The 20,021-nt window shown below is 53.8% G+C and overlaps 9 protein-coding genes across 9 annotated transcripts; 4 read left to right on the plus strand and 5 right to left on the minus strand.

Moving 5' to 3' along the window:
* Nucleotides 1-62: 62 nt before the first annotated feature.
* BO82DRAFT_386609 (amidohydrolase family protein) lies at nt 63-1,360 on the plus strand (the record flags this gene model as incomplete). Its single annotated transcript, XM_025638255.1, has 4 exons — nt 63-177; nt 246-263; nt 328-1,097; nt 1,199-1,360. The coding sequence occupies 4 exons, from the start codon at nt 63-65 to the stop codon at nt 1,358-1,360; spliced, it is 1,065 nt and encodes a 354-aa protein (XP_025487647.1).
* An 882-nt stretch (nt 1,361-2,242) lies between these two features.
* Nucleotides 2,243-2,590, minus strand: BO82DRAFT_255528 (uncharacterized protein; the record flags this gene model as incomplete). Its single annotated transcript, XM_025630905.1, has 1 exon — nt 2,243-2,590. A coding segment is annotated over one exon (348 nt), but the record flags the coding sequence as incomplete, so codon positions are not given.
* Nucleotides 2,591-3,951: 1,361 nt separating this feature from the next.
* Nucleotides 3,952-5,458, minus strand: BO82DRAFT_344931 (F-box domain protein; the record flags this gene model as incomplete). Its single annotated transcript, XM_025633679.1, has 2 exons — nt 3,952-4,118; nt 4,205-5,458. 2 exons carry the CDS (start codon nt 5,456-5,458, stop codon nt 3,981-3,983), a joined length of 1,392 nt encoding a protein of 463 aa, XP_025487649.1. The 3' UTR covers nt 3,952-3,980.
* A 908-nt stretch (nt 5,459-6,366) lies between these two features.
* On the plus strand, nt 6,367-7,142 carry BO82DRAFT_406202 (uncharacterized protein; the record flags this gene model as incomplete). The annotated part of the gene is made up of 4 exons (XM_025639551.1): nt 6,367-6,384; nt 6,444-6,596; nt 6,666-6,822; nt 7,081-7,142. The coding sequence occupies 4 exons, from the start codon at nt 6,367-6,369 to the stop codon at nt 7,140-7,142; spliced, it is 390 nt and encodes a 129-aa protein (XP_025487650.1).
* Nucleotides 7,143-7,612: 470 nt separating this feature from the next.
* On the minus strand, nt 7,613-8,728 carry BO82DRAFT_423715 (uncharacterized protein). Its single transcript, XM_025640259.1, has one exon. It carries the CDS (start codon nt 8,549-8,551, stop codon nt 7,820-7,822), a length of 732 nt encoding a protein of 243 aa, XP_025487651.1. The 5' UTR covers nt 8,552-8,728; the 3' UTR covers nt 7,613-7,819.
* Nucleotides 8,729-10,842: 2,114 nt separating this feature from the next.
* On the minus strand, nt 10,843-12,015 carry BO82DRAFT_344934 (putative oxidoreductase; the record flags this gene model as incomplete). Its single annotated transcript, XM_025633680.1, has 2 exons — nt 10,843-11,614; nt 11,720-12,015. 2 exons carry the CDS (start codon nt 12,013-12,015, stop codon nt 10,843-10,845), a joined length of 1,068 nt encoding a protein of 355 aa, XP_025487652.1.
* Nucleotides 12,016-12,532: 517 nt separating this feature from the next.
* On the minus strand, nt 12,533-13,578 carry BO82DRAFT_358269 (SDR family oxidoreductase). Its single transcript, XM_025636239.1, has 4 exons — nt 13,502-13,578; nt 13,124-13,437; nt 12,688-13,058; nt 12,533-12,628 (listed from the first exon to the last, which is right to left on the minus strand). The coding sequence occupies exons 1-4, from the start codon at nt 13,539-13,541 to the stop codon at nt 12,595-12,597; spliced, it is 759 nt and encodes a 252-aa protein (XP_025487653.1). The 5' UTR covers nt 13,542-13,578; the 3' UTR covers nt 12,533-12,594.
* A 720-nt stretch (nt 13,579-14,298) lies between these two features.
* Nucleotides 14,299-16,367, plus strand: BO82DRAFT_435849 (uncharacterized protein). Its single transcript, XM_025641066.1, has 6 exons — nt 14,299-14,478; nt 14,540-14,914; nt 15,018-15,117; nt 15,211-15,819; nt 15,919-16,032; nt 16,108-16,367. The coding sequence occupies exons 1-6, from the start codon at nt 14,468-14,470 to the stop codon at nt 16,309-16,311; spliced, it is 1,413 nt and encodes a 470-aa protein (XP_025487654.1). The 5' UTR covers nt 14,299-14,467; the 3' UTR covers nt 16,312-16,367.
* A 2,142-nt stretch (nt 16,368-18,509) lies between these two features.
* Nucleotides 18,510-19,719, plus strand: BO82DRAFT_358271 (4-hydroxybenzoate octaprenyltransferase). Its single transcript, XM_025636240.1, has one exon. The coding sequence runs from the start codon at nt 18,570-18,572 to the stop codon at nt 19,605-19,607; it is 1,038 nt and encodes a 345-aa protein (XP_025487655.1). The 5' UTR covers nt 18,510-18,569; the 3' UTR covers nt 19,608-19,719.
* Nucleotides 19,720-20,021: the final 302 nt, after the last annotated feature.

Below are 20,021 nucleotides of genomic sequence, written 5' to 3' on the forward strand. Positions count from 1 at the left end.
GGTTCTTGCTTGCTTTGTTCAATTGGCTTTTACCCTGGACCTGGAAATCCAAGCTCAACATCATGACGGACCACGGTATGGATTGGCTGCAGGGGAAGATCCTGGCTTGGACTCACCCACCGCCCGTCAACAAGATCGACACCCACCACCATTTTGTGCCGTCGTTCTACCGGGAAGGTTCGTACAGCCTAGCCCTAATCCCGACACCGTAACAACTACTAACGTTGGGAAATTCCATCGCACAGCCGTTGAGGCAGCAGGAGGTATGCGCTCGGACTTAATGCACCACTAGAATGTTCTAATAAGCTAAACTAACCAACAACCAAGGCGACCCAAGCGGCTGGCCCACGCCCAGCTGGAGCCCACTCCGCTCCGAGCTCCTCATGAAACGCCTAGGGATCCGCACAGCGATCCTCTCGACCACAGCCCCCGGGGCCTGCATCCTTCAAGGCGAAGCCTCGTACAAGCTGGCGCGGCAGCTGAACGAGTACGCGGCAGACCTGCGTGACAAGCACCCAGACCGCTACGGGTTCTTCACCAACCTGCCCGACATCCTTCTACACCCAGACGCCGCGCTCGCCGAACTTGCGTACGCCCTGGACATCCTGCACGCCGACGGCGTCACCCTATTCACGCGCTACGGCACCTCCGCCGCCACGCAAGCCTACCTGGGCCACCCATCCCTCGAACCGATTTGGGCGGAGCTGCACCGCCGCAAGTGCGTGGTCTTCGTGCACCCGACCCACCCGGCCGACACTACGCCGGTCAACGCCCACCTCCCGCAGCCCGTGGTCGACTACCCGCACGAGACCACCCGCACCGCCATGGACATGATCCTGCGGGGCACTCGCCGCAAGTACCCGGATTGCACGGTGATCCTCTCGCACGCCGGCGGCACCCTCCCGTATCTGATCACCCGGCTAGCCACGCCCCTCCGCAAGGCGCCGGATCTGGCCGCCGAGTATGTCGTCGGCACGACCTATGAGCAGGTCATGGCGGATTTCCGGAGCTTTCACTTCGATCTGGCGCTGTCGGCGGCGCCGCAGGTCGTCGAGGTGTTGCGGCGGATGGTGCCGGCGGATCGGATTCTCTATGGGGTGGGTTATCCTTCCTCTCCGTTCTGTCTGCTTTTGTTCTTTCGGGGAGGGAATGGAAAAGGGTAAAAGAGCTTATCTGCGTGCGCTGACTGTGTCGATAGAGTGACTTCCCGTACGCCCCGTTGCCGGCGTATCCGGCTTTCTTGGAGGAGCTGGAAGGGTGCGAGATGACGGAGGAGATGCGCGAGGGGATTTATTTTGGAAATGCGCGGAAGTTGATTCCCAGGTTGGCGGGGGAGGGGGGGCGGGAAGGGAAGATCTGATGCAGATATCTCAAACGGGACAAGGGACTGCCGTAACTAGGGGAAAGGGGGGTCGAGGCCACAAAGCGCCCCCTGCAACCATAGGTATGGAGTTCACACGCAGTCAGTTGTCTGAGATCAAAGGATATGAGCAAAAGGATTCTCTTAAAGTAACTAGTGGAGTACACCGCTCAACACATATAGCCGTGTATCGAACACCGTGCGGACTACCGAGGGAAATAAAGAGCTGTGCTGATCACTCCGGCGGTTGTTGTTCTGCGGCCTTTAGCTTTAGCTGGCGAGTGACTAACACGAAGGGAGAATTCGAGATCAGTTGGCCTAGAACGCTGAGTGACTGCGGTAGAACGTGTGCATGAGGCTTCTTCGTGTCTGGGAAAGAGTCTGCCAGGCTCAGGGTCCGTGTACGCTAGCTTCTTAGGGAGGAGGCGAGGGGGGCGGAAGGACATTGTCGAACACTCACCGCTCGTTTGATGTGCGTATCTCTCCCAGAAACCTCTCCGAGGCTCCCTGCCCCCGGCGCTACCGAAGAGAGGATGCCCCGGAGGGACTTCCAGAGTCCTCCAGGGGAGGAATGATGGCTTCTGAACGCGACGACAGCAAACCGATAGCTTGCTACAAGTCCTGAGGTTTGGTTCGCAGAACCGCTCCTTAGCCTTGCTGATACAGGCCCCTGGTTCAGGCTCAGAAGAAGCCGTCACCTAGTCCTGCTGATGTTCAGAGCATCATCCCCGGTGTCGTCGCTTAGTGCCCAAAACTTTTCCTGATGCTCCTGATTCGCCAATCTATCTCATTCTGGTCTCTGTGGATGCTCAGGATGCGCGCTTCAGATGGAGGGTTCTGAGGATCAGTACCAAAGGGGACCATTTGGTGTGAGTTCCTTCGCAGTTGATAAAATCGGACCTTGTCACCAACAGCTGCAATGCCGTACAGGGTATGCTGGGTCCTACTGGCAGTACGGACGCCGGCAAGGCGGTTCTGCAGCTGATTCTCCAACTGCCTCCACCTGTAACTTTGCTCCCAGCCCGGCCGAGGGTTTGGGGGAAACCGTTTAGCTTCGACGATTACCACCTTCTGCAACTCGTTGCCCATGATTCTGGTCAGAAGCACATTGGCTGTGAATCTGCCCTGCCGGTTGGTATACGACTCTCGCTCCACGCCATAACGGGATTGGAGCGGAAAGTAGTTTTGGAAGACATTGAGCCAGAAGTTGTCCACTGCTTGCTCATATGGCTGAATTCCAACTCGCGCAGGATGTAGAACGTTCATATACATACGGATCACACGTACATCTTGGTAATAGGGTACCTCTGAGTACGGGAGTTCTGGCACTGGCACTTGCACTTGCATTTCCATCTTGGTCCAATTGTCAAAAGCTCGTCGAACGAAAAGGCCTGCTTTTCGAAGAATGGTCTGGTTTTGGAGATGAATAACACGTGTACGAGGGATTTGTTGGAGAGAAAAAGATATGTCTAAAATTCCAGACTGGGACCAAAGCCAGGAATATATCCCATGCGACTTGAACTAGCCACGAGAGTGTTCTATGCCCGTGTCAAGTATTATAACACATTTATTGACTCAAGGCAGGTGAATTTTTCATGCGCTGTTTCAGACGGCAGCACAACATGACTTGATTCTCACTTGGTGTATCCTTCATCTGTTACTCTACCTGGTTTTCCTTTTGTGCGGTACAGCGTTGGCTTGTTTTTGACCTCTCGAAAAATAAACTTTTAGGATTGGCAACAGAATCAACAGGTATCTGAAGAAATATTAACCTTCCTGCCCACCAAATTGACCTGATGGTTGCTTGTTTTCTCGCTTAAGTGGGCGTCTATCCTTGATTTCAGTACCCTCTGTGAAGCGCTTTCCCATTCTCAAGCGGTGCTATGAATCCCTACAGATCTCCACAAAATCCTTTTATATCTGAGAGTAGTAGTATACAGCTTAGAAATGGAAAATATAGAAGAAAGGCCGAAGGAATAACCTACTAGAAGGCAAAATAGGAAAGAAATCATAATACTTCATTTAGTACTAGACTTTTGCACTTGTACAGATACAATGTGTAGCTTTCTCTTTTCTTCTTTCCCTCCCATCGCTAAGAGGTGAAGAGAGCCAGATATAGAGCTTCAGTAAGGACGCGCACCATCTCGATGGGATATCACATTACATGCGGCATCTGATCACATGTAGGGAGAAAGCCTCTTGACTCGCAATCGAAGCAAACCGTGATGCCACCGCTGCCTGAGGTATGCCAATCTCACGGTTCAAGTGGGCAGCATTTCGAACAGGACCATAACGAAGTCACATTTCCTATGTTTGGCGAGCGAACTAAAGCACGAATGGCAATTTTCCACAATTGACCGACCACCATAACTGAGCTGATTTCTCGTTACCTGATGGGCAGAACCGCGCAGGGAGCGGCGTTTTAGACTGGCAACCCTCTTGTAAGAACAAACAGCATCTATAAAAAGATTCAATGGACAAGGGGATACGTCTTCGAAACAATTTAGGATTATGGCAGACCTTTGTGCTGCAGCACATGAAAACGAAGTACTAGTTACTCGAGCAACAGAATTTGAATGAGGTCACATCAGGGACCAGCAATCAGCCTAAAACTCGAAGCTCATCTCAAGTTCCAGTGCGCTGGTATTTGTTCCACCCTCTTGAGCCATTCGGCTACTTCCTGCCATCTCTCTTCGGATATCTGACTGAGGCGTCTTCGCCCTCTCCCCAGCACTCCTAGATCAATGATCTTATGAGACTAACAACCCCCGGGGCACTGTCAGCATAACAACCATAATACGATGTACACGACCGAAAACCAAGAAAGACAAGAATGGGACATACATCGGAAACCGCGGTGACTTGGTATACTTCATCAAGAGAGCTGTAGCAAGGGTGGTATGGCCGGGGCTGTATGTAATCGCCGACTGCGAAGCGCTCGAGGGTATCGAAACTGCCTACACCGTAGCCCATGCCGGGCAAAATCAGAACACCGCACACACTGGCCTCATCTCTGCCTACGGAAAACCCATGGAAGTTTTCGATGTCGATCGTTACGCGAACCCCGGGATAGAAGTACGGATTAGGCATGTCCTCGTGTTTCCAGCGTGTCTCTCCATGGATCTCCCTTGCCCCACGGCATGAGTAGCCCAACTTGGCTCTGGATCCATCCTCGAAGAAGAACTCCAATCCAGTGACGGAAGGCCGTGCAGTCTCGTGCATCACGGACACCGCAATCTGGCATACTGGAGCGTGGATATCGACCACTTCCCGGTAGGTACCCCGTTCGAGGGAATTATCATAGTGATAGAGGCCCATCCCGCGGAAGTCGAGTGGGCGAGGCCGCCCGGCATGTAGAGCCATGGCTGTGTCGCGAATCCAGCGTAGCACCGCCCACGTACCAATCTCCAGGCGAAATCCCCAACTACAGCTCAGCTTACAGGTGCAGTGGTAGAGCAGCCTCCAGTCCATCTCTCGCTCCGCCTGCCTCCCCCCCCTTCTCTCAAAGTAGTTGCGGAGAACGGGCAACAGGAATCCGCGTTCTGAATTGATCTCAAATCTCGATTTCCAGAACGCGCGGCTGAAGAAGATGGCTACAAATCCGCGTGACGCGCAACGGAGATGCAAAACATCCCGGGCCGGTAGCAAGATGGCGATCGCTTCGATAATCTCCAGGGGCAGACGCTGGAAGCAATCCCTGCCCGGTCGCCGTCGTGGGTGGGTAGACGGAGCAGCCGGAGGGGGGTCTCTCCCGAGGCGCATGAGCTCCTCCAATACAGGCAGTCCGAACCGGCCATCATGCCGGATATCTTGATGTTCAAAGCTCGTGCGGAGGAATAGGAGTGACTCTGGCCTCCATGTGCGGTGAGAATAGCCCGGCGTATAGGGTAACAGCTCCAATGCCTCGAAAAGACTTCCTAGGTGTAGTTCGTTGGGGCCGAAATGTCCCAGCAGACGATGCCAGCATACATCATGGATGAGGTACACGTCGGTCTGGCGATGTGCAGGCACATCACCCAAGCCCCAGCTATCATCAGTCTCGGTGTCTTTTGGTATTCGCCCCTCGGTTGGTCCCCCCAGCGACCATGGGGCTGCCATGAGGATCTGGGTCACTTTGACGCCGAAGTTGGTGCAATAAACTCGGACTGATGTCAGCCTAAATAAGAACACATATACATCTCACGCGGGTAATCACGCAGCTCACCGGCCCTGAAGGGCTTTTTCCACGGGAGGTGTTCTCGGATTGCACCCCCACACAAAGTGCACAAGCCGAGGCCAAACTTGTTACTGAAGTCTGCATTAAATTGTAGCAGTGAAAACATGACGAAAAAAGCGTAAAACACTATTCTCCGAAGGTGATAAGATAGAAGAGCCGTCAATACATATTCTGCCCATGCATGTTCCCCTCTCAGGCCTTTTATACCTCCCTTGCCTACGTCATCAAGGTATCATTTGTTGAGGAGGCATCCGGCAACATTCCCATCCAATTCCCGCTCGATTCGAATTTATCAATTCTGAGCTCGAGAGGCATAGCCTCCCGATTTGACGGGAAGCGAGTTCCGAAAGTGCTAACCAATGGCCAAGCGCCCGAAGCCTGAGACCGTAACACCGGCCATCCTTGATGCCCACCAAGAAAGGACCACAATGGAACAATCAGTACACTAATAATATAGGCCTTAAACACAAGAATCAACTAGCCTGATTCCCTGACCCTCAATGTCTGCAACACGTTTATAGTCGACCGGAACAATAGAGAAAACAATCCATGGCTTTTCAGAGAGATTCTGCCCCCCAGGGGGAAGCGGCTTTCCCAGGTCGCTGCGTGTATATATGGCTTCGCATTCCAGCCTCTCTTTCGAACTCCCCTTTGTCTTTTTTCTCTTCGTCCCAGATCATCATCCCTCTGGTAGGAACTGGTAGGAAGTCCATCTTGGTGACATTTGGTTGCCTGTCCAAGCTGATGAAGCGCAAGCACAACGACAAACACAACCACCACCACCACCGCTATGCCTGCCGCCCAACAAGTATGCAACCATTTGTCACTGCCTTATCTGTTGTGCACGCATGTCTGACGGACACTCAGCAGATCATCGTGAACGCGGGTGGCCGGGCCACCATTCTGGCCCCCGCCGACAATCGCCCCCGGGCTCTGCGAAAAAAAGATGAGAAGAAGATTCAGAAGAAGCGGCAGGCCCGCAAAGGGCTGGAGAGCAAGGCCATCTCTGGTGAGGCGCTGGTAAGTCCAACCGACCGCATTGACAGGTTGGTTCGAAGCAAAACTAATATTTTTTCCTGTCGGCAACAGCTGCGCGAGGCCGAGCGCCTCGAAAGGGCGGCCGCGGCGGAGGAGGCGGAGGTGAAACGAAAGCGGGAGAAGGCCGCGGAGCTGCGGCAGAAGGCCGAGGCCCTGAGCAAGGGCGAGGATGTGGGGGCGGCTCTCGCGCTGAGGGTGAAGGAGACCAGTGAGAACGATGCGATAATGGAGTAATTGAAACAAAGATTTACGGCGCTGGCCGCCGGTTTGTTCCCGACACTGCAAGTTCTCCCCTCCAGTACTATTGTAGCGTAGCGACCACTGAAGACGAGGTACCCAGGCAATCAGTCCAAACCCTATGACTTTCACACAGCAGCGCCCCCGCGGGCTTCAGCGTCCAGTCGCGCAAGTCGGACAACTGGTTCATAGCGCTAAGTTCATCGCCGGAGGGGCTACGAGGTGACAGGGGACGAGAAAGGATTCCACCTGGTGGAGGTTGAGTCGGCGCGGCTGGATCAAGAAGGGTAAATCTACTAGGTCGCTATCATACAAACTGAGGAAGATAGGCATTGTGTGTGTAGATACGCAGCAGCCATGCCTTTGGTCATTTTCGCAATCCATATCCGCGGTTCGTGAAGCATCGTAGAATATGATGCAGACGGCCCTGCGACTAAATATCCCCGATTCAAGATGTTTGGGTCCGGGCCCGCGGCCACGGGCCTCAGGTCCATGGGGGTTCTTTCCGCTTGATCGGTTGGATCCTCCTACTCCTTTATCCTTTTGAGTGCTGGTCAAGTGCTAAGGCATCTAAGACTTGAGGACGAGAAGGACCAAGGCATATACATATCTACTTCACGGTGAATAGAGTAAGTGTCGATCATAGAACCTCATGTATGTATGTTTTGGTACATTGATTATCCATAGATTTTTAATCCATGAATTCAACAATCTGAAAGGACAAAAAGTCTGAACACACGATTGCTCCCTCCTCTTCCCTTGCCCTCCTTTTTTCTCCACATTCTTGAGATATTTAGCGCAGAGAGTTAGTAAGCAACAAAATAGACGTCAGTTTCCAAGCCTCAATCTCTCTATGCTAGTGGTTCATGTCGAACATTAAACCCTTGATGCAGGGGGTGCAGGAGGTTCATCAAATGTAGCGGGTTCAGTGAGATGGGGGGAGGTTAGGGCTCCGGAAGCCGCTGCTCCTAGCCAAAAAGAGGATCCTCAGGCAACCCGTCCACCCCCCAATACTTCCGCAGACGCTCCCTCAGCAATTCATACTCGGCGCCAATCCGCAGCGCCTGCATCTTGTCGAAATCGAAGATCGTCGACGCGCGGCCCCCGTACACATGATACCGCTGCAACCCGTAATCCACAATCACGTCGGTGGCATCCTTGATCTCCTGGTCGATGTCCTCCACCCGGAACTTCTGGCCTGTGCCGGTGAGGTTGGCGCTCGACCCTAGCATCAATTGGCCAGCCTCGTCGTTCAAGCGGCCCAGCTCCACCAGCAGAGACCCTCTACCGAGATAGATGGCCAGGGTGTCATTCTTGGTCGTGTTTGCCAGGGTTGCTGGGGTCAGCTGTTGGAGGAGGGGGTGGTCCGCGCGGAAGGGCGCGACCACCCCGAAGGACATGTCCATCTCGTGGTGCAGCGTGCGGATCATCTCGTGCCGCGCTGCGGGGAGCACGTGGAGCTCGCGGTGGAGATTGTAAGTCCCGATAATGCCCTGCGCGTGGCCGGGTCGGCGTTTCTTGGCTGCAAAGGCTCGTTGAATTGCCTCAGTCGATGAGGCCATGAGGCCGTAGCCGACTTCGGTCGGCACTAGGGCTACCCCGCCAGATCGGAGGACGTCGAACACGCGACGTGCATCAGCTTTGATGTCCGGGTGTTGTCCCGGCGCGGGTATGATCTTGGGTGGGGTTGATGGGTCCATTGGATGCGGTCTGGAGTTGTTGAACCCGACTGCAAAAGGTACCAACAAGGGAAAATGGTAGAAGGATACACTAGGTCACAAGATAAAAAAGACGAGGAGTCACTTCATTTAAATGATTCGACTTTGGGCCTGGAGCCGGTCGGACTCCGCAAGCTAGGTTGGCAAGTCCTGTACGTGTCTTTTCCCCACAAAGGTCCAATGATCCTAACGAGGGGTCCACATCTGACGCAAGTGGGGTGGATGAACTAAAAGGAAGTTGCTCTCGAGACCGGCACTAAACTTCTAATGGTAAAGCTTGAAGCAGCTTCAAGCTCCCTTGCTCAAGGGCGAGAATATGTTGATCCAGTGCTTTTACTAGGGCACTTAGGGCTTCATGTCAGCTGAGGGGGACACAACTAAAGGGGGTTTCAAGAGGAAACCTCTCTCAGGATCCCTGTCCATGCCGGTTCTACGGCTAATGGCAGCTTTAGTGCTGATTCCAACCGTGATCCAGTCTTATTTATCTCATATATACTATATCTCGAAACGTGCTCACTCGGTAACCGTCCACCCCACAACATTTGATGCCGGGACAACCACTTTCGGGCGGCCTCCATTATTTCTAGGCTGCAAGACCGGTCCCTCCAGCATCCCGGCCGGCGGCGTGCCAGTCATTGTGACGATCGTCTGCACATGATCCGCGCGGGTGGCCCAATCCCACCAGTCCAGCGTCTTCCCCTTGATCTGGTACCGGAGTCGCTCGCCCGCTCGCAGGTCGTCGGGAAGACTGTCCCAGTCCACTGCAAGCTCCTAGGAAGTTGACCAGGATCCTCCCGGCAAGAGAGTTGGAAACAGATCGTCCGGTGCTTTGGACATGTTAGTCTGCTGATCGGGCAGGTCCCACCACCAGGGGACAGTGTCGCTGCCGTAAAATGTTCCCCATTCCTCCGGTGCATCCGCGGTGCTCTGGGACGATTGATCTTGGTAGCGACGGCGGGTGACGCGGAACTGAGTGGCGAACATGGAGTCGAAAGTGTAGGTGTGGAATGTGATCGGTCGAGGCTTGTCATCGGTCGTCCAGGCCTCAGGGCTATCGGAGGGAGCGTGGTATGTCACTCGAATGGACATTTCTCTCTTCCCGGTCCGAGACAAGTCGGGTTGCAGCTGAGTCCGAGACTCAGAACCGGTGCTCGTAGAATATCGCGCAGTTAGCCAAGCACATCTATTCTCCCGCTGGACTGGAGATACTCACACTCGCTCGTCTGGACCAACAGGCGCGGCGTCGGAAGGCGCCCAATCGGGGCATCTCCCCTTCCTTCACGAGAGATGTGACAGATGCGCTCCCTGGGATTATGATCGCGGCCCACTTGGGCGGCTGCTCCAGATCCGGCTGCATCCCCCAGTTCCAGTTGGCGATCTTGCATCCCGTCCCGATAACGGTGTAGGTATACCCCGGCTGTAAAATCAATTCCCAAGCATGCGGCAAAGACATTAGCTGAGTCACTGCACTGCGGTCCCAATTTACCCTGGCCTCTTCTACATAGAATGAGGCTGGCTCGTTGGGGAAGTGCTGAGCTCTTGGGCGTGGGCAATATGGAGACTGCTCCTCCACACCAACTCGCTCGAGGCTTCTGCTGTTCGGACCGTGACGTAAGAGGATAAATTCCTCCTGGCTGGGATCAATGCGAGGTAGCCAGTCTAGCCAGAAGGGTTGACCTGTTGTTAGGGTACTCTCGCCGTTGTTGTTGCTGTTTGGCTCGTCGGTGTGGATGCGGCGAAGAGTGATGCCGATTGAGAAGCGTCGGTTGTAGGGCTCGGTCCAAAAGATGGGGTTGCCGGGTGTGAGTTCCACAACCAGCTGAGGGACATCGAGAACGTGTCTGTCCCTCTCCGTGTACCTTATGTACGAATTCACAGTGGCACTTTTGGGGCTATTGGTTGGAATTGAGAGAGCAAACCTTCTTCAGGTGGGAATCAAGGGGATTGAAGAGAGGAAGAGAGTTGCTAAAGCCACAAAGTCCTGGAGATATAGGGTCTAGTGTAGTGAATTAATGATAAGAAACTCCGCTAATGCGCGACTTGACAAAACGAGATGCCCGCCAATGTCAGATTCACCAACCCAATGGAGCTTCAATGCAATGACAACGGCCAATATGAGATAACGCAGGATATCATACTTATTCTATATCTTAGTACTCGGGATAAAACAAATCTACTCTTCCCTACGTATCTCTTAATATTCCACCACGCGGCAATAACCACCATAATTGACTCAGCCTACACATCGAGATCACAACCAATCTCAACCTGACTTATATTACAACAGGCCTCACACCCCCTCGGGTCTGCGGCTTCAGCGTCCCCAGCATAATCTGCTGTGACCGCCAAGCCGCCCACTCATTCACCGGCCTCGTCTCCTCTGCCTCTCCCTTCGCCAGCGGGGGAATCCTGCCCCCCTGCAGCCGTTGCATACTCGCTTGCTTCGCCGGCCGGACCAAGTACGCCACGCTCCGTCGCGGGATGCCCGCTTGCCTCCCGGGGGCCGCGACAACCCGATGCAAAGAACTGCGCAGCAGCTCCCCCGTCCACTCCACCAGCGTATCCCCAACATTGACAAATGCGCAGCCCAGCACCGGGGGCACGTATCGCCAATTCTTGTAGATGTTCTCCTGGCCTGCGGGGAGAATCTGCAAGCCCCCGACGACGTGGAAGAGGAGGGTTAGTATTCCGATGTCGGTATGGCCACCTAACGTGATCTTCTTGGCCGTGTCTTCGGTTGGGGTTCCGGATTGTGGAGGACTGCAGAGTAAGCGCACACTGGTCTCGGATTCCTGGCCCAAGGGACAGAGTTTCTCCAATGTGCCTGACTCAAGACCCAGCTCATGATTCAGAGTGGCGAGGATAATTCGCAGCGCGGCAGAGGCTTCCCGAATAAAGGTCTGGATCTCCGCACGTTTCTCCTCGATGGGTGGAGCATTGACCCGAGCCGGCCGGTTGCCAAGTATGTCATCCTGGTTGATGCTGTACAGATGCATATGGTCGACATTGCCATCGTCGGTCTTGAGAGCACCCATTTTTTTGTACCTGTTGGCCCACGCAAGATCACCAGATCGTTAGTTATCGCTCTCCACTGCACCTTTCTCTCAGTTTTCTTCGTGTCTTCTGATGAAATGGGGCCGTGCAACGTACCCCGTAAGATCTCTTGGCGCATCATATGCATACTGATCCAATGTCGCCTGGTCCAACGCAAAGAGCTCAGCATCCAGATCAAACATCTTCTCCGCTTGGCGCATCAGGCGCACGCCCTGGTCGTCCTCGCGGAGGTCAAGGAGGAAGAACCCCCATTCACGGGACGCGGTAAACAAGTTCTGGGACTCGATGGGGTCGTGGGCTTTTAGTCTGTGCAGTGAGATTGTGGGGAGGTCTACCGTGGGTGTGTCGTCTGGAAAGGGAGGCACTTGCGCGAAGTATTTGGAGGTTGGCATTTTGGACTTGTTGCGGGGTCGATGGTGTATAGTGGTAGTGGTAGCCTCATGAAAATGAAGAAGATAGCGGTTTGGCGAGGGGGATGATGTGCGAAATTGAGCTTATATTTTGGATCCTGGTGGAACAATCTGGGTATGTAAGAGACCCAGTGGAGACGAGGCGGGGAAGTGGGAGAGAAAGACGGATCGGACATCTCCATCTTGCCGCTTACCCGTCTGAGGACGCAGCGGATCGGAGGTATACGTATGATATTACGGGGTCAAGCAGTCATGGTAGTGCTTACTGTGCTTAGTCTGCTTAGCGCTTACGCCACTATTCTTTCCGCTCGCCTACGTTCCTATTGGACCTTATCGTTGATCAGTAGCTGGTTGTGGAGAGGAGTCAGATAGATGTACGGGTCGTGTCGATTGAGGGTGAGCAGGACCACTCTAAGCTTGTAGGTGATCGGGTAATGCGTGTAAATGGTAGTTATGGCAATGTGCGATATGAACCCCAAAGGACAAAGTTATTCTACTACTCTATTTTATCTCTATCTCTAGCTTCATCCCTTATCTCTATGAAACGAACGCCAAGGAGAGCTACTGAAAAGCCGCAAGAGCCTCATCATTCCATCTGTCTCTTGTCAGCAACTATATCCTCAATATAATACGGGCAAAAACAACAGAACTTACGAAAGATACTTCCCCGACAACTCCTGAGGCGCATCAACCACCAACCGCGCAACAACATGCCCCGGCTGCTCGGGTCTCAGCAGCCCTCCATCCTTGTGGACGGTGGTAAAGAACGAATGGAACTGTCGATCCATCTTCGTCGCGAGATCCTCCCGGATGCTCCGCTGCATCTCAGTATCCACGATCCCCGGATCCACCGACACAGAGACCACCTCAGGCTCTTCCTCCCCCAGTGTCAGTGCTAGATGGTTCATGGCCGCCTTGGTGGCGCCGTACAAGCCCCATCCCTTGAAGGCCGACACGGAAGCCGCGGATGAGGTGAAGATGATCCGGCCTTGAGAGGCGCGGAGGACGGGGAGGGATGCTTGTACCTGTTGCTTATCGTTAGTTCCTCTGGGACGGTTGATCATCTAGGGGTGATAGTGCGTTGACGTACGAAAGCAACACAGCTAAAATAATTCACGTCGAACCCCTGCTTCCATTGCTCGGGGTCCGCCTCAGCCATACTCGCCACTTGCCCCAGAGTTCCGTGATTCAGCACAAGTCCGTCCAGCTGTCCGAAGGACTTCAGAGCCAGATCGACGGCCTTCCGGCCGAGCGAGAGATCGGCGAGATCTCCGCTCAGGACCTCGACTTGGCTGGGATACTGATCTTTTAGAGCTTGGAGTGGGCCAACGCTCCGTGCGATGACGACCAGTTTGTGGGTTTGCGGACTGCTGAGGAGGTACTTGGCGATGGCGAGGCCAATGCCTTGGTTGCTGTTAGCCTTGGTGGGGAAAGTGGGAGGTTGGGGTGATGCAAGAGGTGGAAGTACCGCGCGAGGCGCCAGTGATAATGAAGGCTTTTGGGGACATAGTTGGATCTCTTTTATTGGGTGCTGTGTGAGGTTGTCTGAAGTTTGATAGTTGACTGTAGTGGAGGGAACTGGTTTAGTCGGAAGGACACGGTGGTGGGCGATGCTGACTAATGGACTTCCGTAGCTGACCGAAGCTGTGGCTTACTATGTGGGGGAAAACCTGAAGGCTGGAACCCTAGATGGATCCACTTAGTTGAGACCATGTCATTTGCGGCTAGTGAAGGTTCTGGATGGAGCAGGGTAAGCTTACCTTGGAGGAGGAGATGTTTCGAAGCATTGAGCTGGAGCTGCTTGGCTTGTTAGGGTTTCCGGGTTGCGTGACTGGTGCCTGGGGGTGGAATGGTTTCCGGGTTCTGGACGGAGGCTTGCAGTATCTGAAGATGCCTCCGCTTATTATCGTCCGAGTTTTGGAGCTAGCTGTACACACTGTGCGACAATTAGTCCCTTGCAATTCTGGGGAAGGCCCTCTCTGAATGAATCGATGGCATTTAAGCCTGGTTGAGCAGGCAGCTGCTACCCCGCACGGCGTATGCTCAATTCATTTATCATACTTTGTGCTACTTGGCATCTCAATAGACTAGTGCTGATGGTAGGGGTTGGATTGAGTCAGTCAAGCACGAACGTCACCCAAAATCGAGTACAGACATCACGCTTCACACGCCACCGATCTTGAACCGGCCAAGCATAAATAGAATATTCCCTCACCCTCTAGGCACCCATCTATGACCTTTGCACGCAATGTCAGCTCGTGGCGGCGGTGCTTCACATGGCACGTTTATTGTCTCCGCGGTCATGGGATAACGGCATGATATAACACGGAGGCCTCCTATAATATCGCCTCAATACTTAACCCAAATTTCAGATGCGCACCCATGGGACAGACCCAGACAAAACCACAACCCAAACCATTCAAATATCGGCCCAATGACGCCGCAGTAGGTCTCTGTCCGTGCCTGATTACGATCCCTCAAAGAAACCCACTAAATACTTCACTAGTCAGTTCGAAACGACGGCCGAGCAACGCGAGCCCATCGAGCTGCCCGTGATCGGCACATTCCCTCCGCATGTCGCGGGAGTTCTGTACCGGACCGAACCGGCTAGGTACAAAGTCCCCGGATCCAAGTATCAGCTCCACCACTGGTTCGACGGTTTCACGCAGCTGCATCGTTTTCAGCTCGTGCCCCGGTCAAGCGGGCTCTGTAAGGTGCTCTACAACTCCCGCCGTCAGGTCGATGCGCTGATTGAGGAGGTGCGCAAGACGGGCAGCCTGCGCGGCATGACGCCCGTGCAAAAGCGAAACCCTTGTGCTAACTTTTTTCAAAAGGCCAAGGCAGTCTTTGAGATCATTTCGAGACCGGAACTCCGGGGATTGTGAATGTTGGAGTCACGGTGCATGCTAATGTAGGTAGATCTTTATGCCGGGTGCTCTATTCCATCTTTGTGAGAGACCATATATATTAACAGGCGATGACAGATCCCAGGGATTCCTTCCCACCCCAAAGTTCCCTCTAGACAGCACGGTTAAGGAGGATTTCGAGTCTAACCACTCTGACCGACGCGACCTGATCAAGCACGTATGCTGCGTACTTGCCTCCGTCCCTCCGTCCCTCCTTTTTCTAGAGAATGATGTAAGTATCAAGAACTGACAACTAGACCCGGTAACTCAGATTGACCCCGAGACCCTCGAGCCCCTAGGAGTGACGCGACAGGAAGGCCTGCACCCCGAGCCGAAAGGACCCCTGTCGAGCGCGCATCCTAAACTCGGCCCCATCACGGGCGACCTGTATAACTACAACCTCGCCTTCGGCCGCCACCGGCAAAACCGAAATTCTGGCCACTATCACTGGGCCCGGCGTGCAGGCTGCCTACCTGCACTTCTTCTTCTTGAGTCGGGACTATGGATCCTGTGTATTTGGTCGGCGCTGTTCGTGGCCGGGGCGGTCAAAGTCCTATGGGAACGCAACCTGCTCGATGCTATGCGCTTCGACCCCGAGACACCCACGCGCTGGTACATTGTCGACCGGAAAGGCGGGCGTGGGTTTGTTGCTACCTTTGTCAGTCCGGCGTTCTTCAGCTTCCATACCATTAACGCTTGGCAGATGGACGATGTCGATGGAGAAGAAGAGGTGCCCCGCAACGGGACCACAGACATTATTTGTCATCTCATCCAATACCACACTGACGAAATGCTGCATCGTGTCTTCTACGAGTGCTTGATCTCGACGGGTTCCAAGGTCGAGAAGCACTACGGGAGTGACCGCTCGCGCCTTCGTCTTGTTCGCTATCGCCTTTCCGGCATTTCGTCTACTCGTCACCGTCAGGATACTGGCAAGGGGAACGGAAAGAAGAACCGTCCCTATGCCACCTAGCCTCAGGCGACAGCTGAGTTGACCATCGCATCCGATGCCGTGGGCGATCTTCCAACGATCAACCTCAAATTCACCGGCCGAAAGACGCGATTCGTGTATAACCTCTGCACGCAGGAGAAGGTATACGTGCATCTTGTTTTCTCATGTGGAACTGTTCTGGTGTACTGACTCTGACTGACCGACTCTCACGCGTAGTCGTCGTTCTTTGATGGCACTGCGAAAGTCGATGGCGATACCCAGGAAAGCACAATCTGGTCTCGAGGTCGCCATACCCCGGGGGAGGCAATCTTCGTGCCTGAACCCGGGGCCGAGGCTGAGGATGCGGGCTTCTTGCTGAGTGTGGTGTTAAATGGGGATATCGGGTCGAGTTATCTGCTGTGTTTGATGCTTGGACGATGACTGAGGTGGCACGAGCGGAGTGTGAGGCTGCCGTTGGGTGCGAGTTTCACGGGTCTCATTATCCAGCTAAGTAGGGCTTGTCAGCCGTAGATTCTGGGTTAGAGGTGGGGTAAGTCTGCTGAGCTCTGGTGACGATGTATTAATACTGCTGTCCAGGGTGTATAGGCAGCTGAATAGTTCAGACAAAAGCCGTCGAGCGAGGATAAGCAGTATCAAGTATCAAGTAACGGGTTGGTAGAACTCATCCTATTTGAAGCTGCCCACTTTGCATACTTCGCTGGGTGCAAGGAAAGACATTACGGCGGATCCCGGGATCTCTTGACAACTATTTGTACGTGTATCTACCCAGAAGTTGCCCAAGGAGGGTTTGATGGAATGGAATGTTTGCTCCCTTTTTTCGGCACGGATTAAATATTGCTTACCATCCTTCATACCAGTCTCATGTCAGATTACCCCAGATCCATATCGCCTTTACAATCACAGTCCCTCACCTCGAGGCAACAGATTCAACTCTTAATTAGAATATCTCCAAGCCAAGCGCTCACCAACTCTATGGCATCTGGACTCTGGGAAACATGGCCCTCCGGAAGCTAGCGTATCCTGTCTACACGGTGAGTTGGGCCGACGCTCTGGCCTCCGTACTCGACACCCCAGGAACACCTCTGAAACAAGAGAAAAACAAAACAAGAGAAAAGAAAGCGCGAGCATTTAGCATTTATATTGCGTCCCAAATGACGAAAATCACTTGATGCTGGAACACGCGGGCTAGTATAATGTGGTGATCGGATAAGGACGACCCGCATCTTGTAGGGTTAGCCTTTTTCCCCGCCGGTACCGGAAAATTATCCGAACCTCTTAAAATAGTCTATCCGGGTCGATAGTCGGAGATCGGGAGTGATTCCCAGCGGTCCCCGATCCCGTGGACGCACCTAATGGTACAGTACTCGCCTGGGTAACGCTGTTGTTGGGGCCCAAGGAACGATCGTGATGAGTTTGAGTTTGAAAAAAGCCGGGGTCTTGTTTCACCTTCTCCTCGGATCCTTCCTTCTTATCGGTCTTATCAGAGGCTTACTCTAGATCGAGTCCCTCGTTACGACCTAGCGAATTGGGAGGTGAGTGATACCGTTCCTGTTTGAAGAAAGTAAAGGCGAAGACATTTCACAACCCCACCAGCATATATACCGTACAAATGAAAAGTCCCCTACTGATATATATATCTGGCCGCCTTTGACTGCTAACAACAGGTTGAATTCCGGCTGGAACACAACCTATTAGATGCCATGCAGTAGACCCGGACATATCAGTGCAGCTGTTGATTTGCCACTGAGCAGGCAACTGTGGACAGTGGCGAGTTGCGCCAGTTTCGCTTCCATTGCCTTCCAAATGACGGGTAACTTGACTTACCAGTTGCTATATCAGCATTATTGAATGCGACAGCCTGACTGCGGGACGGGAACAAGCGACTTAAGCTTTTCCCATTTGGGAGACAACTGAATAACCACGGCACTCACACAATTGCGACCCACATCGGGTCAAACCGACACGAAAATCCTTCCAGGGTTAGTCCAGACCTCATCGTTCGAAACTACTGCATTCCAGTCTCAAAACATAGACGAGCAGACCGCCCACGAGAACTGTTCTCGACAATGCTGACCACCAGAGTCCCAAATAAGGGCTATCTCCCCTCACGGGAGGGCGGTCAAGTATCGGGCCAATGATGGCGGCAGATCATGACCAGGGCCCGACTGTTCTAATCATGGATGTTGGTGCAGGATCCGAAGGATTGTCGAGAAGGGGAGCAAAACGAGGGCCAAATCTGCAGGCTTATCAATCATCCACGAGTGCCCGTTCATGCAACTCGGCAAAGAAGACAGAAAATATCATCACACCTTACCCTTTCCTACGCACTATCTCAGAATACGAGATTGGCGTGACCACCACAACCCTCCATTCGACGGCCAAGACTTGCAAGGCCGCAGCGCAATATGGACCCTGAAAATCGGTTGGTTGGGGAGATCATGGCTAACGGCTGGCTAACCCGCAACGGGTAAGCACCACTACAAGCCCTGAGGAGCGAGCACTGAGTGCCATATCAACTTAGGCTGACGAGAAGTTTTGTCAGGACAAAGTGGCCATTTCGGAGATAACGGTCTATAAAAAGGGTCGGAGAAGCCCGCGGTGAGTAGAACAGCGCATCACCAGCATTTACAGCTCGACTTTCCTTCTCAGAATCTTCTGGCATTGCTAGGCTTCTCAAAATGGCGTCAACCACCAAGGGCCAAGCCACATCCTCTACTGGGCAATCCCAATACCAGCCTCCCTCCACTGGCATCTTCAGTGTTATGCCAGCCAGCTGGGTGCCATATGCTGAATTGATGCGTCTGGACCGACCAGCCGGCTTTTTTGCTTTCTACTGGCACTACCTGATCGGGATGAGCTTTGCCGCGGCCATCCTGCCTTCCGTGTCCCTCCGTGCCCTAGCTGAGGCAGCAATTTACCAAATCGTCTGGGTGATCATCCTGCGTGGAGCCGTCTGCACCGTGAACGACAATTTCGACCAGGAGTTCGACCGCCAGGTCGCGCGGACCCGCTGGCGGCCCATTGCGCGCGGGGCGGTCTCCACCACGCAGGCTAACCTCTTCGCCGCGGTGCAGGTCGCCATCCTGGCCGTGATGGCCCTGCGGTGTCCGCTGCAGCAAGCCGCGGGGCTGACCGCCGTGCCGCTCTACGCCAGCCTGACCACGGTAATCCTCAGCGTCTACCCGCTGGGGAAGCGAGTGACCGACATGCCGCAGATGATCCTTGGCGTGGGCTTTGCGGCGGCGATCCCGTTCTCGGCCGCCCTGCTGGGGCTCAATCTGTTCCCCGTTTCACCCTTCACCCTGCACCCGGAGGATGCGGATGCGCGGTTGGCGGTCGCATCGCTCAGCCTGTGTGTGGCCTCGGGCATCTGGACCGTCATCTTCGATACCGTCTATGCGCACCAGGACCGCGCGGATGACATCAAGGCGGGCGTGCGCTCGCTAGCCGTTCGTCTGGGCGATCACACTAAGCCGGCGCTTGCTGTGCTGACGGTTGCGCAGATCGGGCTGCTGGTGTTTACAGGCGTGCAGAGCCGGTTCTCGTCGGTGTACTTCGTCGGGTCGTGTGGAGCTGAGGCGCTCGCATTGGCTACTATGCTCGTTGTGGTTGATTTGAGCAAGGCGGCCAGCTGCGCTTGGTGGTTTGGGAAGGGAACGGCTATTGTGGGGGTTATTTTGCTGTCCGGATTGGTTGGAGAGTACTTGTTGAAGTGAGGTGATGTTTGACTCCTGTCAAGATCGATTCACACTCTTGAACATTTCTGTCGCAACTGTGCTGTATGGATCATATGACACCTCTATGTGTATGTTCGAAAGGTTATATAAGGTTTAGATTGGATAGAATGCGTGCTAGCTACAAGAGGATGATTTACTGCCCTGATCCTGTAAAGAATTGGGTTTATGGAGACTTGGGGTACCAACAGTCGTACCTTGAGTCGAGGTTCGATGTTTTACCCCGGAGTAGATAACATAGAAAAGCAGTTGTGCGCACCGATCCACACGTACGGCTGTCATCACGTCACAGCGCTTATTGCTGAGACCAAGGCCCGTGGAATTAAAGCGGCCATTCGTGAAGACTTGACCGATGATGATAGAGAAGGAAGGAAAGGTTGCTGATGGAATTCGGGG

This window comes from Aspergillus uvarum (genome assembly GCF_003184745.1).
Source record: "Aspergillus uvarum CBS 121591 unplaced genomic scaffold BO82scaffold_68, whole genome shotgun sequence".
NCBI lineage: Eukaryota > Fungi > Ascomycota > Eurotiomycetes > Eurotiales > Aspergillaceae > Aspergillus > Aspergillus uvarum.